This window comes from Pyricularia grisea, assembly GCF_004355905.1.
Source record: "Pyricularia grisea strain NI907 chromosome V map unlocalized Pyricularia_grisea_NI907_Scaffold_6, whole genome shotgun sequence".
NCBI lineage: Eukaryota > Fungi > Ascomycota > Sordariomycetes > Magnaporthales > Pyriculariaceae > Pyricularia > Pyricularia grisea.
The window spans coordinates 760,230-777,307 of record NW_022156719.1 but is presented as its reverse complement, the minus strand read 5'-3'; the positions used below and the strand labels follow the sequence as shown (position 1 = coordinate 777,307).

The window sequence follows — 17,078 nt, the reverse complement described above, 5'->3', positions numbered from 1 at the left end:
TTGGGAAAAAAAAAAAAAAAAAAAAAAAAAAAAAAAAAAAAAAGCCCTTTGAGGATTTGCACTCGGGTCTCCCAGCTCTGGACCCCGACCCGCCGCTTCCGCGCGTTCGTGCCAAAGTAGCTGAGGTGAGACGTGGTGCATCATCCTCCTCGTCACATAACTGTGCTGGAGAAGCTAGACTGCACGCGAGATACTGTTTCTTCTTTCTAGCCCTGCCGATTAAAATAATTCTGCGCTTTGGAGAGGAGGGTATATATCAAGATGGCAGTAGACACGTTTGGCTGGAGAAGAGACTTTTGTCAAAAGTCAGGGGCCCAAGAATATTGCCTCCCAGAGACACTATCCAAAGGTACTGTTTATATTGAGAAATTTCTCTGAGGTGGAAAAAAAACAGGCAAAGAAAATCCAAACTCTGCAGACAAAGCTCGGGTAACTATCCAGAGGTTGGTATAAGATAAAAAAAAAGACCTTCCCCCAGTATAAGGAATAAACAAGGAGACGCAAAAAGGACATAATGCTTCGCTCCAGAACATGCAAGCTTCTATAACCTCCCAGGTACTGAGGAATCCAAGAAGAAAAAAATTAAATTCTAAAAAAGACCGAAAAAATCACCAAACCGTTGTTATCAAAGCCTAATTGAGCTTGTGATCACTCTCCTCGTAGGAAAAAAAGCTGGCGTCCTGGTTGTTGTAGTTGAGTGGTCTTCGCTCCAAAAAGACAAAGACGGGAACCGCAGTGTCCCCGTCAAGGTGACATCTGGCCGCGATGCCAGTCTGCAGTCTATTTATGCGTAGCGCCAGGCCTCTGAGGGCCAGCTTGTACATATGCGGCAGCAGAGAGTTCAGGTATACCTACACACCTTGAAGCTCCTATCTTCTTGGTGTTGCTGTGTGTCAAAGCACCGGGGTCAGCCCAGATTATTGAAGAAAGGTAAAATCTATGAAAATGGCCAAAACTTACCGTTGACCATCTGCCTCTGCTTGTTCAACCAGCTCTTGGGCATGTCCTGCCTCCTCTGCAGAACAACATGGTTGCTTTGCAGTCGGCTGGTGAGATCGTACCACGCCGTTGAGATCATCGCGTTCTCACGCTGGAGGTTCTTGATTATCTGGTCGGTAGTGGCCTGATCAAGCGTCAAGTTTCCATGAGTGAAATATCCACAGTATGACAATAGGAAGAGGGAGTATAAAAAATTACAGAATAAATTGCAATTGCTATATAGCCACATATGAAATACTACAAAGAATAGACTTACCTTGAGGGAAGCGTATGCTTCGCCGCCTTCGGCTGCCTTAAGTCGTCGTTGCAACTCATACCGCTCTTGTTCGTTCTTTTGTAGTTGCTGCACAAAATAATTTTTTTCCTGGTCAGTCACTACTCACAAACAGCTACACCATCGACACTGCGGACTTGTTGCCGAGGCTGAATGTCTTGAGCCAGCCCTTTTCCGAGCAAAGAGTGTTCTCGGACATCCGACGATTGCTCTTTTCAGTATCAAGATGCAGGTTGGCCTCGCTCTTCCTCCAACCGCTTGGTTGTGATACTTGGCAGTTTGAAGAAGGGAGCCACCCAATAACACTTGCTTTGATCGACGAGCTGCTAGATATGGTGTTGGGAGGACAAGTCAAAGCATCTATGGTGGCTTCTTGTGAAGCCCTGATACAACCAGGGTTGGTATTATTACTTACCGTAAGCAGTGACTGGCACTTCTCCTTGAGTTTCTCAAGCTTCTCAGCCTGCTTCTGCATCAGCTCGTTGCTGGCGTCCCGGTCCAGACCAGCCAGACCCTCGGCAGCAGGTTGTTGTGCGCCATTGCCGGCATCCTCGAGTTCCTTGCGCAGCTTTTCGCGCGATACGAGCGCCTCGATGAGCTGCTTTTGCTGCTCCTGTGTGTCAAGCTTGAGCGAGTCAAATGCAGTACGCAGGCTGTCGAGCTCGTCACGCAACGAGTTCGAGATGAGCTGGTCGGTCTTTTTGAGTTCCTCGAGCGCATCGACCGAACTCTGGGTAGCAACCTTGTCTGCAAAATGGTGATTGAGGTTAGTCAATTTGCTACCCCGGTACGCGGGATGGTAGAGCAGCATACAGTCCGTCTTGAGGGCCAGGAGCTCGCGGTCCCTGTCCTTGACTTCGGCCTCGAGCTTTAGGGCCTGCTCCTGAGCCTTGTCCCGATCTTGGCGCGACTGGAACATGGTCCGTTGTAAGTCGCGGAAGAGTTGGCTCCTGTATTCATTAGCATCGAGGTTAATGAGAAATAGCGGATCATTTGCCTTGTCCATGATGCGAACATACCCTTCGTCGGTTGTGTTGTTGAGTAGCCCCTGAAGCTGATCTTGAGCTAAGGCGTAGTCCTTGCGCACTTCATGCAGCTTATCTGTGAGCCTAGCTTCATTTCGCCTTGATGCCTCGAGTTCTGCTCGCAGCTGATCCGTGGCAGATGCTATGCCCATGTTGTTCCGTAGCAAGTTGTTCTCTGCCTTGATCTTTTGAATCTCCAACTTGAGAGCTGCAACCTCGTGCTGCGACTCATCTCGCTGCGCTCCGGGTTCTGGGCTTGGTGATGAAGGTACGTCGCCGGTGCCCGCAATCTGCTCTCTCAGTTCATTGATCAGCGACTCATCGAGAGCTCTTTGGTCAAGCAAGCGCTGAAGTTCTTGGGTCCGATGAGCCAGTTGGTCAGCAAGCATGTTCTTCTGCTCGCGCATATCGTTGAGGTCCGTCTCGTGCCGTTGCTGCCATTCGCGGTAGTTGCCGATGATCTTTTCCTGCGCCTCCGCTCGAAGTTGCTCCTTCTCGAGTATTTTCACCTTGTCCTCCAACCCTGATATCACATAGTTGAGGGTCTCGATATCCTTCTCGGAGTGTTTTAATCTCTCGAGCTTATCCTTGTACCTCGCAGCAACGTTGGCCTTCTTGGATAGTTCGGCGTTCTCGTTCGTCAGTACCTTGACTTCATCCTCTAGAGATTGCGCCTTTTCTGCCGTCTTGGAGAGCTGAGCTATTTCGTTCCTGCACCGAGCAAGTGCCTCCTTGTCCTCGCTTATCGTCATCTCCTGGGTAGCAATGAGCTCGTCAAGTTCCCGAATGTGGTTCTCAAGGTACTTGATACGGGCATCTGCGTTACCAGACTGAGACTTGCGCGCATCATCCAGCTCGCCGAGAAGAGCAGCATTGCGATCTTTCAGATCCTCGCAGGCTAGCTGGGCATGATCCAGCCGCGTATTCAGATCTGCGTTCTGCTTTTGCAACATGAGCATTCTTGCTCGATCCTCTTCCATCTGCAACTCGAGATCACGAGTTGAATCAGTCGTGTCGAGTGATTTTTTGGGCGCAGCAGCAGCCTTGTTTGAGGAAGCCATAGCTCTGTTCTCCTTGTCCTTTGCCTCGAGAATCTGCATCAGTAATGCAGACTCCGTCTCTGACATGTTCGCCCGCATGGCAGGCACCAGCCTCCCAACGTGGGGTCCCTTGACGGAAGCATAAATAATGACTGTAGCAACTTCGCAGAGACCGTTGACATCCTCAAAATTCCTGGCAATCTTTCGCGGATCGTACGAGCGAGCTAGCCATTCGAGGTCGGGCATTCCGTATAGATATTTGTCCAGAGCTTTAAACACGGCCTCAAGATTTGCCGTCTTGTCAACCCATTTGACCGCGGGTTTCGTTAGTGTAGGTAATGAGATCTCTGGGTCCAAGTCCCGCAGGATCTCGGAGAAGACGATGCCATCGTCGAGCTGCTCGAGGCTCTCGATCTTGTTTTCGAGCTGGAAGCCATTCAAACACTTGATGAACATCGACTGCTTTATCTGAGCTTTTGTGGGAGCGTTTCCCTTTGAGGGTGCATCCGCCAGTGCGTCTGGCGGCGCAATCGTTGGTGATTCCATTTCGAAGAGAAGAAAACAAATGAAAAAAAAAAACCGGTGTGGCAGTCTAGTCTAGAGGAGGGTATAGATGTATGTTTCGTTTTTGAGAGGATATAAACCGAATACAAGAGATGCCGGTCGAGAACGGGACGAGGAGTAGGGCGCGTCGAGGGATCTCCCTCAGGTCTTTAAAGCGGCGGAATATCAGGGTCGGCAGTCGCGCATTCCATTGATAAAGGGTGTAGTCTGCCGGTTCATTGTCGTAGGCGGCTCGTTGTCTTCTTTTGTTTCTTTTGTCGAGAACAATTGAATCGTGGCAACTGGCTTCGGTTTTCTTTGTGTTTCTATTTTTTATGCATCATTGCTTTGAAAGAGTGCCAAAACAATAATAGGTACCCAGCTTGTGCTGGTGCAGCCCAAGACCTTGCTGTAGCACAGCAGGAGCTTCGGTGACTTTTAGGTCACATTTGGGCCTATCAAGACCGGCTCGACCGTCTGGGGCATCCGACGTTCCACCGATGCAGTGGATGCACATTTTTGGTGGAGTTCAACGGCCTATGACGCGCCTAGCCAAGTGTCTAAAAGACCCGTAATGCCAGTGGAAAAAGACCCTGCAGGGTTCTGGTTGGGGGACACACCCGACGGCAACCAGACAAGTGGGAGGGGTCAGGGTTCCTGCTTCGTCAACTGCCGAATGCGAGATACCGTAAAGATTCTGGACCGAGACATGATTAAGACGCAGATACTCACGAATCCTAATACGTATAAGCAGGAAAGTCTCTTCGCGATTTGAAATTCGATTCTTCGTATTGCTGATCGATTCTTCAGCTCAGCGAGCGATTCCAATTCTTCCGAAGACTAGTTCTAGTTCCCTTGGAAGAGCGGGGTCGTCCATTGTTCACCCGTCTGTGCATTATCCTGTCCTCCCTACTGTACTGCAGTTAGTACGCATTGTGTGTTATGCGATTACCATTATCTGTAATCTAGGTGGTTTAGAGTCCTTTACTGCCCGTTGTTTCATCAGCTTGGTAAGTAGGTATGCACAACCTAGACGGCCTTAATGCCCCATCCTCCTTTGAGCACTTGTGGGTGATTTGACAAAGTCTAGCTGATTATGATACTCGCTAGGTCTTTTGAGATATATCCCTTAGCCGAAGGTAGCGTGGTAGCTAGCAATCTAGGTTGCTGGGGATCAGAGAACCAACCCAAATGATGTGAATGCATACTTCTTCAACCTATCTCGCGTGGCAGATAGTATCGTGCGAGTGCAGATCAGCTGGCTGGATGTGTTGGCATCGCTTCACTGTACACACTCACCAGAGAAAAGAAAAGAGGGGGAAAAAAGTAAAAATAAAGCCCCCCTCAAGGTCTATAATAGTTTTTGCAATGCTCAAATGTAATCTTTTTTCTTCAGCCAAGAATAACCACTCCTATCACACTTACGCAACGAAGATACTTTAGGCACTAAGATTTAGCAAAACCAATCGAATATGTCGGACATATGGTGGATACAACGTGGGCCTTGCGTGTGAGATGTCGATCAGCCATCGTGCGTTTACGGATACAGTACGTTAATTCGGTCGATCACCAAAGCAAAGGCAGAGGAACAGCCGTGTCCCAAATAATTACTACCGTTTGAATCTAAAAAGAAAAGTGCCAGGAGCGCCAGTCTTCGACATCAATCGAGCCAAGCGGACGACGCTTTAACACCACATGATTTTGCGCCAGTTTCCGAAAACGCCAACTCAACCCTTATGTTCTGTTTCCATAATAACAATGCTTCTTCCAAAAGACTAGTCCGTTTGTTTATCTCTTCAGTGTCGCCAAAGAAATATGTCGACATGCTCGAGCCAAGACATGTCGCAATTCGAGAACACCGTTCAGTGTTTACCGTATATGCGCCTCGTACTGTCAAAGTGTAATGCTCCTCCCGCTCAGGCATCGCCATAAATTGACAGAATCTGCTCCTCCTCAACGGTAGGCTTGTATTGAGCGTCCTCGGTCGACATGCTATTCAGCATCGACTCGCCGACCGTCGCGGAGAAGCCCCTGTAACCGCAAACGCAAGAATCGTTAGTAAGGCAGCAGTCTCCCTGGTTGTAATCGTCAAAAGGTTCCCTTTGATACGTACTTGATGATGTCGTAGGAGTGAGTGACGACGCCGCCGGACTCTGTGATCTTGTCCTTCGCCGCCTGTATAACAGAGTCCGGGGTGTCGGAAGGGTATGTGACGATGACTTGCTTCTTGACCTCAACCGCCAGGCCGGTTGAGACCAGTGTCAATGCAGCGATAACGTATGCAGAGAGCTTCATTTTGCCGGAATTGAGTGGACTTTTGAGCGATAGTGACGAAGGTTCGGGGGTGCTAGTTGATGGGTCGTAGAGGTTATTTATCTCAATCCAGCTAAAGTTTACCTTATGCAAGTGGCTTAGATAGGTAGGTAGGTAAACGGTAGCGTTGATTGAAGTTGTCGTGACGGACGGAGCGTCGGGTAGATGATGAGGGTGCAGGGTCAGTGGCACTAACATGTGAGTGGGGCAGGGGGCTACTCTTAGAACTAGAGATAGAGGGAACAACCTTGACTCTGGGGAAATGACGCGGGTGCCTGACAAAGCGGGGGCGGAATGGACAGTTGTACTGTGTACATGACTGCCTGCCTTCCTTTTTTTTTTTCTTTGCTAGAAGCTTCGCCATACTTATAGGTCGAGAACGGAACTCCGACATAAGTAGGCCGATTTGAAGCCTAATTGCTGCAGGATACCTGTAAAATCTAACTCATTTGTCCGATGGGGGTCTACATTTAAAGCATCAATGTGTCGTCGAATTGTCATGCGGCATTAGAGGAATATTCGAGTAGCAGCGTTGATCTGCGCAAAGGTGCCTTGCTGTATGGCTAAGTACCTGAAAACATCCCACAGTACTGGTACATTTCTAAAGTAAATAAATTTGTTCGATCCCACTTAATTATTTATGTACTTTGAGCAGCCGCAAAGAGTAAGTAAAATGTATCTGTGATGCAGGATCCTTTATTTAGAGCACCTTCAAGTCCTCTGACTCGCCATGCTTGTCTGATCGTGGTTGCTATCGTGATCACCTTCACCGCCATCCCAAATGTCCTTGCTCTCCTGCTCAACCTCCCTCATTGCGCGAGCGACTTCGTCTAGTTTTGCCACGACATCCAGGACGCCCTGGTTGACTCTCGAAAAGTACCGATCGTTAGCCTCTCGCCGCTGTCGTGCAAGTAGGATGTCGAGCTCGGTTTCCTCTTCCATCTTGGCCCCAAGCCGCTCGGTCTCTGCCGCCGTACCAGCACTGCCTTCAGCGCCAAGCTTCGAAGACCCCCCTCCACGCTGCTGGCGCTGGTGCAAATTGTCCTCGATTGCCTCATCCGCCTCTGACCGCGCCCAAGCCTGAGCCAGAGCGATCTGCGCAGCACGAAGTTCGGCCAGCTTGCGGTCGTGATCCGGGCCGAAGACGCGAGTGCCTCCACTGGCCGACAGCTCAACCTCCTCGAGCGTGGCCTGCATCTCGGCCCACAGCGCGTCCGTCCTATCGGTCGCGCGAGTCGACTCCTGCCTCATCTTGAGGGGAAGTGGTATGTTGCCCAGGCCGCCGAATTGACCACGACGGTTCTCTTCGAAGCCTGGAGATGTCGGCTCCGGTACACGGTGAGTGTTATTGCGGCCGGTAGGAGGGCTCATCCCGACTGAGGATCCCAGCGGACCACCGCCTCCAGATATTGACGGTGATGCATTTGCTGCTGCAGGTGATGTCTGAAGGAATATATTTGATTGAGAATCGCGGCCTTTGCCTTTTCCATTGCCTTGTAGTAGATGAGACATGTCTACATTTTGACCATAGATTCAAATGCCAGTAAACCCGTAACAGACAGCCACGCAACCTGCAAAGAACCCGGTGAGACTTTTGGCACCAAGACCACCCCTTTGTCCTCTAAAAGAAATGACGGTTGCGGCAATGCGGAAGTCGCTATCGCTAGGCTAGCCCCATCAAAGGTGGGGACTGGGACTTGAGGGCCAGGGGGTGAAAATGCATGTATCGAGAATTGGTGAATGAATGCATCTAAAGAGGCCAGTGGCCATTCTGCCCCACTTCCTCATGCCACCAAGTCACCTGATCTAGGCCTTAGCTTGTCACGCCTAGGGCCGCAAAACCCTCTGCGATTTCTCCCCGGTGGGACAAGCCAGCTGCTGTCTGGAAAAAGTGAACTTTCGACGACCGACCAACTCCCCGCCGACAACATCAAACAACCCATCAGCCGCGATCACCACATAAATCGGTGAGTTTCCCTCTTGTTCCTGTTTAATCATCGAAACCACCATCAGCATTCGAATTCTCGGACGACCCGTTCCCAACGAACAAGAACGACCAAAAAAAAAATAGCCATCCCCGAACCGAAAACCGTCAATCGACAAAAGAGGAACATCTCACTGACATTAGCACCACCCGTCGACAGCAATCATGGGTAAAGGAAAGCCTAGAGGACTCAACGCCGCGCGCAAGCTCCGGAACAACCGCCGTGAGCAGCGCTGGGCCGATCTTGCCTACAAGAAGCGTGCCCTGGGTACCGCCTTCAAGTCGTCGCCGTTCGGTGGCTCGTCCCACGCCAAGGGAATCGTTTTGGAGAAGGTCGGTGTTGAGGCCAAGCAGCCCAACTCTGCAATCAGGAAGTGTGTCAGGGTTCAGCTCATCAAGAACGGCAAGAAGGTTACTGCTTTCGGTATGGAAACTCCCATTTTGTGCCCAAGTGTTGAAATGCTGGATGATGGTCTTCTGTGGCGGCCAAACTGTTGTGAAATAAGTCAACTAACCTGTGAATTAACACAATTTATAGTCCCCAACGACGGTTGCTTGAACTTCGTCGACGAGAACGACGAGGTCCTCCTGGCCGGTTTCGGTCGCAAGGGCAAGGCCAAGGGTGATATCCCCGGTGTGCGCTTCAAGGTCGTCAAGGTTTCGGGTGTCGGTCTGTTGGCTTTGTGGAAGGAGAAGAAGGAGAAGCCCAGGTCTTAGACAGCTTCAGGCGTTTGGTTGCGTATGGGTGCTTTTATTTCACGCACAGGAACAAAAAGGGTCATCATTTGGTCTGGCACGAGGAGTCATATCTTTTTTGATTGTGTTTGCATTGAACACCGGGTTTAACGGGCAAAGGTCGATTTTTTCCAACAACAATTCCCTTCTGGGGTCGTCGACGCATGATCAACGAATAGAAGAAGATGAAGAGGGACTTTGCACCGCCGGGCTTTTCCTATCGGCGCTCTTAACGTTGCCTCACGAATGGACTCTAAATTTGAACAAAACAAAAAAGTCTATGATGCAATGAATGTGATATGGGACAACGAAATATGATTTGGTAGGTGTCTGTGTTGTGCGTGAGTATATCTTGACTTTTATCTATATGGGGTATGTTCTACATATTTTGCACAGCGTGCCTCTTCCAAGAGGTCAGTACACATATTGTTACATGGGAATCTCAAGGACGGTTTATGCAGCCATGAGCCTTTCTCTCGTCGCAGCTTGCTCTTCTCTGAGCTTCTGGTCCTCTCGATACCTCAAGCAGTAATCGACAAAGAGACCTAACGAAATCGCACCACCAGTCCAGCCGCAACCCCTTATGAACCAATGCCAGCAATCCTTGGGGTTTTTCAAATTCACCCTTTTGATCATGGTGGTCAGCGTGAAGTACCCACCTCCGCAGCCGAGGATGAAAAAGGCAGGGCCTGCATCGGCGGCCATGCCGGCGCACGTCAACAGTATGGTGTGGGCAGCGGCAAGCCCGGCGAGTACCTCCTTGGTCTCGTGGAAGTGCTTGAGCGCGATGCTCTTGATGCCGGCCTTGACGTCGTCCTTGGCGTCCATGTGGGCGTAGATCATGTCGTACAGCACGGTCCAGGCAATGTTAGACGAGTACAGCAGCGCGGCCGAGGCAAGAGCCCACTCGTTGGCGAGCAGGTCGACGCCCAGGGCCGGGAACCCCATGATGGCGCCCCAGGAGAAGGTCAGGCCGAGCACGGCCTGAGGGTAGTAGGTGACGCGCTTGGCGAGCGGGTAGAGGGTGACGAGCACGAGACTAGGGATGCCGTAGAATAAGCACGAGACGGGGAACTGCAGCAGCACGGCCAGGCCCGTCAGCAGCTGGACACCGGTGAACGCCACCGCCTTAAAGGGGGTGACGGCGCCGCGGGCGATGGGCCGCAGGCGCGTGCGCTCGACGTGCGGGTCCAGGTTGCGGTCCCAGAGGTCATTGATGGTGCAGCCGGCGCCGCGCATGATGAGAGCGCCGGTGAAGAAGAGGGCCGTGGTGCCCAGGACGGATGCCGGGGACGCCATGGGCGTGGCGAGGGGCGCGGCCATGAGGGTGGAGAAGAGGCAGGGGAAGAAAAGGTAGTAGGTCCCGATCGGCTTGTCGAGGCGCATCAGCTCGGCATAGGGGATCCAGGACTTTGGGAGGAAGGAGAGGGACTTGGGAGGGGTGTAGACGACGGGTGGGTGAGGAGATGGAAATGCCTGCTCTCCTGACGGCTTGATGTTGTTGTCAAACAGTGCCAACTGCTTCTGAGCGAGAGCCCGTTTTGTGGCATGATATGGCAGCCTTTGGTGACCATAAGTGGGTGTAGTCCGTATCGAGAGTACAGGCTGCCATGAGACCCGCCTTGGTACCATGCGCGCAGTTACGTTGATGGTTGCCAAGGGGCAGGAAGCTACCCGGAGCTGTCTGGACACAATATTTGATGCCATGATTGATGCCCCGAGTTGCTATAAGAATCCAGTCAGTTTAATATTTCGAGTCTTGGTACTGAACTATAAACTTGACACTGACCTTGCGTTCTCAACCTTCCTAGACTCAGATGCTGGGCTAGTCAAAGGATATGAAATTCAGCTGAAATTCCATGTTGGATCAGATCTGCTTCTCCAGATCGAGTTTGCCCAACAAGGGTAAAAGTGGGGCTTCATTTGGCTTTTACGTAGTAGCTGCTTGAAGATTAACTTGGTGGAGCCCATCAAGCTTGTTAATTGGCTGACCCACTTCAATTAGCTTCTCCGCATTGGCCCAAGTCGCGCCTGCGTGCTTCAACTTTTGCGCGTCTTAAGGTAGAGACTTGACGATTATTCTTTTCCCGCCTGCAATCAGCGAATCACTATGGGCTCAGTTTATTTCCAGCAACCCATGGTCATTGCAGTACACCTCGCTATCAACTGAGGAACTTCAGAGTGTGATGCATGCCATCCAGCTGAGGTAGCGCAATTTGGCGCATTCAGTTGCCCCTAATCTGATCTAATTGTCAAGTCATACTGCGTACCGACGACCATCACGATGCCCAGTGCTATGCACCCCCAGGCCAAGTTCGACCCGATCCCACCGGACCTCGATCTTGAGTCTCTTGTTGAAAGCACTCCAAACTTCAACTGGGTCGTCAGGATTCCCGCATCTAAAATAAACCGATTCGGGCCCCAAGGTTTCGAGAAGCTCGTACTGCTCCACGTCATCCATGGCGGAAAGCCGCTTGTCATAGAGGGCTGGAACGATAGGCTCGATCCGTCCCTCTTCAGCGCACGATGGCTCGAAAGTGCCTACGACAAGAAAGAGGAGCCGGTGCGTGACATTGGTGGCCAGACCGACATGCGCATGACCATCGGCCACTATCTCCGCTCCATGCCTCAGCTCACCAACCAGTGGACACCTTCGAACTTCCGCGAGGAAAGAAGACAGCGGCTCTACCTCAAGGATATTGATTGTCCCCCAGAATGGCATGAACGACTACGCAAGATCCTACCACCCAACGTTTTTTACATGAACGATAATATCGATAAGCGGGGTAACGAGATTGATATGGATTCGTTTGGGGAGACTGGCTGCGCACCTGCCGGTGATCTTATGAGCTGTCTGCCTGAGGAGATGCGTGCCCAAAATCTGATGTGCTACATTGGCCATGAGGGTACGTATACCCCTGCTCATCGTGAAATGTGTGGCAGTTTGGGCCAGAATATCATGATCGAAGCTTCGGGTGGCGACAACGGAGAGAAGCCAGGAAGTTCCATCTGGTTTATGACTGAGACCAAGGATCGTGAGGTCGTGAAGGAGTACTTTCTCTCCATGTTGGGCCACGACATTGAGATCGAGAAACATTTTGCCCAGATAAATGCTTGGAAGAAGGCTAGCTTCCCCGTCTATATCGTCGAGCAAAAGCCCGGGGATTTCCTCCTGATTCCTCCTTTGGCACCTCATCAAGTCTGGAATCGAGGCACCCGCACCATTAAGGTAGCTTGGAACCGTACCACTGTTGAAACACTTGAGCTTGCCATTCACGAGGCTTTACCCAAGGCGAGGCTTGTCTGCCGTGATGAGCAGTACAAGAACAAGGCCATTATCTACTACGCTCTGAAGAAATACTACAAAGATATCCAGAGCATGGATGACAATGCTGATATTGGGATGTTGGGTTATGGCCACGACTTGGTCAAAAACTCGGCAAGGTCGAAGCAAATGATGCTGGACTTCAAAAAGCTCTTTGCGCTGTACACTGATATTTTGGTGGATGAAATGTTTGGCACCAAAGAGGCCAACGTTGAATACATCGAGTTCGACTCCAACATCACATGTTCTTATTGCCGATGCAACATCTTCAACCGCTTCCTGACTTGCAAACACTGTATCAGGATGCTGACCACCGGCGATGAGGATACGTATGACATATGCATGGAGTGCTATGCCATGGGGCGTTCCTGCGTGTGCGTATCGAAATTGAACTGGTGTGAGCAGTGGAACTGGTCTGACCTTGTCCAAGATTACGAGGAATGGCGAACCATGATAATTCAGGATGACGGCTTTATCGATATCAACAACTCACCTCTTCCCCTTGAGATTATGAGAAAAAAGGCAGCCCGAAAATCAGTGGCACAGATCTGCCAGGAACAGCTTCGACGACGCCCTTTCAACGACATTACGAAAGTGGAACAGCCGGAACCTTTGGAGCCGTCGGATGTTGAAATTGACGGAGAGGGCCGGCCGGTAAAGAAAAAGAAGAACCGCCGCAAGAAGAAGGCAGGCGAGACTTACCGCTGTCATGTCTGTTGTCATAGGGACAACACTTTTCGTCTCGCCTTTTGCTCCAACATCGGTTGTGCTGAGGCGTATTGCTATGGTACGCTTTACCGCGCTTTCGACCTTATGCCACAAGATGTTTTGCGGACAGAGAATTGGAAATGTCCCAAATGCTTGAAGATCTGCAACTGTGGCTCGTGCCGAAAGGCAAACAGCACGACACCCTATACCCCGAAGAAAACCCTACTAGGTCATGACACCAAGCGTGTTGCGGATGATCGCAGCAAAGAACTTTTGGTCGATTTCCGGGTCCATAATCTGACCTGGCTCAAAGCTACCGGAGAAGAGAGCCGGAGCCACAATTCCAAGCGCATGCAACGTCTCAAGGAGCAAGCAGATGCCGAAAAAGCCAAGGACGACACCAGTAAGGATGTTGACGCATCCATGTCTGGCACTGGAGAGAATGAGGCGCAAGAGCAAGAGCAACCAGTCCAAATTGGCTATGGCGATCAGAGTGCTATTCTAGGTACGGACAACTATAGTCAGCCAGGAATGGCACAGGACGGTATCTCTGGAGATCCAATCGATGCACACGGTGAGCCCGACGACATGTTTGTTACGGGTGCTGCAGTTGATAGCACGCCTTACCCCGACCCCCTCGGCGACAGGGATCGCATGGTCGGGCTGGGTTACTACGAGCAAGAAGGTCCTGATAGGATTTTGTTCGATGACTTCGAGGCCCCTGACTTGGACGCCCTTGAGCAAGAGGAGGAGAATGAATATTTGCAGAAAATGCTACAAAAGGCTAAACGGAAGGCCAAAAAAGACGATGACAATGACCCAGACTTCCGCGGTCCCAAATCATGGAGGAAGAAATCCAGAAACGACAGCATGGCGAGTGCGTTATATAACGCTATGGTCGACCCATCATTATTGGCAGGCGGCGATATTCAGACTGCCCCAGCTGGAGACGTGGCCGCGGAAGAAGCAGCTGAACCTGGTCCCTCGAATAACACACCGATTCCTGGCGAGCCGAATCAGCCTATTCTCCGACACGCAAAGCCGATGGTCTCATACGTGGAGCCTGACGAGGGCCTTGAAGAATTTAACGAGGTCTATGAAGCGGCACCAAAGAAAGACTTCCCGTCACAGGTAGATTTTACTGGAGATCACACTACTGGCACGGATCCCGTAGACCTCGCCGCCGAGGCTATGCGAACTCTCCTCGGTGAAGGTGATGGTTTCATGGGCGATGTTCCGGCCCCGCCTCCTGCACCCATTGCAGCCCGCGCAGAACCACCTCGTCCACGCGGCAGACCCGGCCGACCAAAACGCCAATCGGAGCGGGTCCGGCTGGCAGATGCCGTGCCTGAACCCACTGCACCCCAGCCAAGAAAATCTCGCACGTCGATGCTGGCCAGTCAGGGATTGGATCGTGCGGCAGACGATGATGACACTCAACCTGCTGAACAACCGGATGGTGACGTTAGTCGACCACAAGCAGCTCCTGGACCGCGGAAACGCGGCAGGCCCCGTAAAATCCGGCCTACAGAAGACGCGGCATCAGGATCGCCGTCCCCTGACACACCTAAGTACATGTCCATGGCGGAACGAATAGCGCTCCGAGGAAAGAAGCTCAAGGTTGCCAAGAGCAGGCAAGCTATCAGCCGGGCATCGACGACTTCTTCCCAGTCAGGAGCGAATACGCCAACATCACAGCAGGCTAATGCCCTCACACCTGTTGAGTTTGAAAGCGCTGCGAGGCCTGTTAAGAGGGGGTCTGTGGGTTGGCCTAAGAGGACTCAGGAGCACGAACAACCAGAGCAGAGAAGTCACAACGATAGTGTTACGGAAGAACAACAGCAGGAGCCGGAGCCGGACAGTGACAAGGAAAGTGATAATGACGACTTTGTCCTGGCCGCGGAAGAGCCAGAAAGCAGGCCCAGCACCTCTGTGTCAGTCTCGTCCAGTTCTGTTTCTGTTTTGGCGCCACGCCCTGGACCTCCTGGATCTCAGTTACGCTACCTCCATCAGGCGCCAGTTACCAAAGCAAACTCCGGTCCTACGGTGGTCAGGCTTGGGGATTTGGACCTTGATCAAGACGACAGCCTCGATGATTTCATGGAGGGTGTAGAGGACAACATTTCCCTCTCGGACTCCGCAAGTGGTGATGATGACGAGGGCATTCCAGCTGTTGTCAAGCCCAAATCAGTAGCCACAAGAGGAAGGGGACGACCACGTGGTGGTCGGGCCATTAGAGGAGGACGAGGCCGTGGTAGAGGTCAGAGATAATGTGGCATGGCTGAAGTTGATTTATCTGAATGACGCGGAGAGTTTAATGAGCAGGACTGGACTGTGCGAGGCATTTGTTTCGGTATTTATTTGAAGCAACGACGTGGGGTTTGACATATCCCCTCAGTTTTTATGTTTGATATACCCTTGTTTAGTGTTTTTATGCCACCTGAACATCGAAGTCTTCACACTTCAGAAATTTCTGCTCTGGGCCTGTTTACTTGATGCCGAGGTGAACAATACTGTCTACCTAACAGCTTGGGCATGTAGCGGACTCAAACGAAAGGACGGGTAAATGCTTCTCCTGTGTCCGTTGGTGCCATGAAACCCTTTCTTTTTACTCATCTGAAAACGCCATGATGATCATGCAAGACTAACAACAACAAAAAAAGGTAAAACTCCGGTCAACGCATGTACTCTCTCTTTCTCGTCCCTTTTCCACGTGTTCCTTGCTCTGTCCGCACGCAACATGATTAGAACCCCATCCAACTCCAATTCGCTATTAAGTGTGATCGATTTAGGCCTTCTTGTCCTGCTCCGCCCGACCCTTCGTCTTCTCTTGGAGGTCCTTGATGCTGCCGTGCTCATCACGGTCGGCCTTAACGGCCTCCTCGCTGTTGGAAGCCAGCTCCGACTTCCAGTTGGCCGAGTTGTTCTTGTGCTTGTTGAGCAGGTCCTCCTTGTGGCGGGACACGTCCTCGCCGTGGTTCTCGTCGTGGTCTGCTTGTCAGTGAAGGGGGGTTGGTGTTAGTCAAGTAAGGGTTTATTTTCTTCTTCTCGTTCTTCTGATATATTGGATTCCATCCGTGTCTTCACATTATGGTCGGGAGACAACAACTTTGGGCCTGTTGTTTTTGATGTCGTGTTTATGTAAGGGATGGATGGGCTGAAGAGGCTTACGGGACGTCTCCTTATGCCTGAGCTGGGGCGTCGTGGCCATGCTTCTTCGCAGCGTGACGGGAGAGGTGGTGCTGGCGCGCAGGGTGCGGGCGAGGATCCTTGACGACATTGTGTGTATTAATTTGAGATTTGATATTGATGTTTGTGTGTGGTTTTCTTTGGTCAAAAAAAGTAGAGGTTCGTGAACGCCGTGATCGACAGTATTGATCTTTTGATATGTTTCTGTAGATTGAAGGATGAGAGAATGGTGTTGAACAAAACAAGTTTTCTTATTCGTCAATTAAATATCTGGCGTTTCTCTCTTTTTTTTACTTTTGTCGGGGGCTACTGTTTTTTATTCAGACAGGCTGCGAATTACAATGATGATGATGATGACCTTTCTCAGCTACATACATGCTTGGATAGATCGAAAGAGGAGAGCTCCAGCCCTCTGACGTCATGAGTCGATCATGATGCTCCAATGGACCTGCCTGTCGCATACCTGCCAGGTCGGACAATGATGGGTTTTGATGGGTACTTCTACCCAAAAGATAAGTAGGTAGACAAGCACTAGGCAGGCTACAAGGCGTCCATCAAAGCTAAAATTTATTGATGCAAGATTGCTAAAGCCGAGCTCTATTTGTGGGAATATCGATTGATCGCTTTGATTGATTGATTGTTGATTGAATCGGCATCAATTGCCTCTAAAAAAAAGGTTCCGGGATGCAACATCACACACAGACAAACACAACGCACATACACACACTCCCACGATCAAGGTTGGTAAGGTTTGCGACAAGATTCTTGACCAGAGTTGCTTTCGACCTGTCAAACTCCAGCTGTTTTGTTGTCAACAAAGGGCTTTGTAGCCCGCTGACAGCAAAGTAAAGCTCAAAGCTTCCTCGATCCCTTGCTAGCGGCTCAGCGAGTCGCAAACCGAACCAAGGTGACATCATTGAGCCTCCCCGTGTACCGTTACATC

General features: G+C 50.9%; 7 protein-coding genes across 7 annotated transcripts; 2 read left to right on the top strand and 5 right to left on the bottom strand.

Annotated features, from left to right (window-relative positions):
• Positions 1-632: 632 nt before the first annotated feature.
• PgNI_08179 (uncharacterized protein) lies at positions 633-4,338 on the bottom strand (the record flags this gene model as incomplete). Its single annotated transcript, XM_031128178.1, has 7 exons — positions 2,293-4,338; positions 2,087-2,223; positions 1,689-2,020; positions 1,256-1,342; positions 961-1,123; positions 852-876; positions 633-780 (listed from the first exon to the last, which is right to left on the bottom strand). The coding sequence occupies exons 1-7, from the start codon at positions 3,882-3,884 to the stop codon at positions 633-635; spliced, it is 2,484 nt and encodes an 827-aa protein (XP_030978455.1). The 5' UTR covers positions 3,885-4,338.
• A 1,118-nt stretch (positions 4,339-5,456) lies between these two features.
• PgNI_08178 (uncharacterized protein) lies at positions 5,457-6,399 on the bottom strand. The gene is made up of 2 exons (XM_031128177.1): positions 5,995-6,399; positions 5,457-5,912 (listed from the first exon to the last, which is right to left on the bottom strand). The coding sequence occupies exons 1-2, from the start codon at positions 6,390-6,392 to the stop codon at positions 5,798-5,800; spliced, it is 513 nt and encodes a 170-aa protein (XP_030978868.1). The 5' UTR covers positions 6,393-6,399; the 3' UTR covers positions 5,457-5,797.
• Positions 6,400-6,905: 506 nt separating this feature from the next.
• On the bottom strand, positions 6,906-7,706 carry PgNI_08177 (uncharacterized protein; the record flags this gene model as incomplete). The annotated part of the gene is made up of 1 exon (XM_031128176.1): positions 6,906-7,706. One exon carries the CDS (start codon positions 7,704-7,706, stop codon positions 6,906-6,908), a length of 801 nt encoding a protein of 266 aa, XP_030978459.1.
• Positions 7,707-8,073: 367 nt separating this feature from the next.
• On the top strand, positions 8,074-9,213 carry PgNI_08176 (uncharacterized protein). Its single transcript, XM_031128175.1, has 3 exons — positions 8,074-8,161; positions 8,339-8,602; positions 8,717-9,213. The coding sequence occupies exons 2-3, from the start codon at positions 8,344-8,346 to the stop codon at positions 8,893-8,895; spliced, it is 438 nt and encodes a 145-aa protein (XP_030978460.1). The 5' UTR covers positions 8,074-8,161; positions 8,339-8,343; the 3' UTR covers positions 8,896-9,213.
• Positions 9,214-9,366: 153 nt separating this feature from the next.
• On the bottom strand, positions 9,367-10,620 carry PgNI_08175 (uncharacterized protein; the record flags this gene model as incomplete). Its single annotated transcript, XM_031128174.1, has 1 exon — positions 9,367-10,620. One exon carries the CDS (start codon positions 10,618-10,620, stop codon positions 9,367-9,369), a length of 1,254 nt encoding a protein of 417 aa, XP_030978461.1.
• Positions 10,621-11,197: 577 nt separating this feature from the next.
• On the top strand, positions 11,198-15,217 carry PgNI_08174 (uncharacterized protein; the record flags this gene model as incomplete). Its single annotated transcript, XM_031128173.1, has 1 exon — positions 11,198-15,217. One exon carries the CDS (start codon positions 11,198-11,200, stop codon positions 15,215-15,217), a length of 4,020 nt encoding a protein of 1,339 aa, XP_030978870.1.
• Positions 15,218-15,478: 261 nt separating this feature from the next.
• PgNI_08173 (uncharacterized protein) lies at positions 15,479-16,439 on the bottom strand. Its single transcript, XM_031128172.1, has 2 exons — positions 16,118-16,439; positions 15,479-15,937 (listed from the first exon to the last, which is right to left on the bottom strand). The coding sequence occupies exons 1-2, from the start codon at positions 16,224-16,226 to the stop codon at positions 15,735-15,737; spliced, it is 312 nt and encodes a 103-aa protein (XP_030978456.1). The 5' UTR covers positions 16,227-16,439; the 3' UTR covers positions 15,479-15,734.
• Between the last annotated feature and the right edge of the window lie 639 nt (positions 16,440-17,078).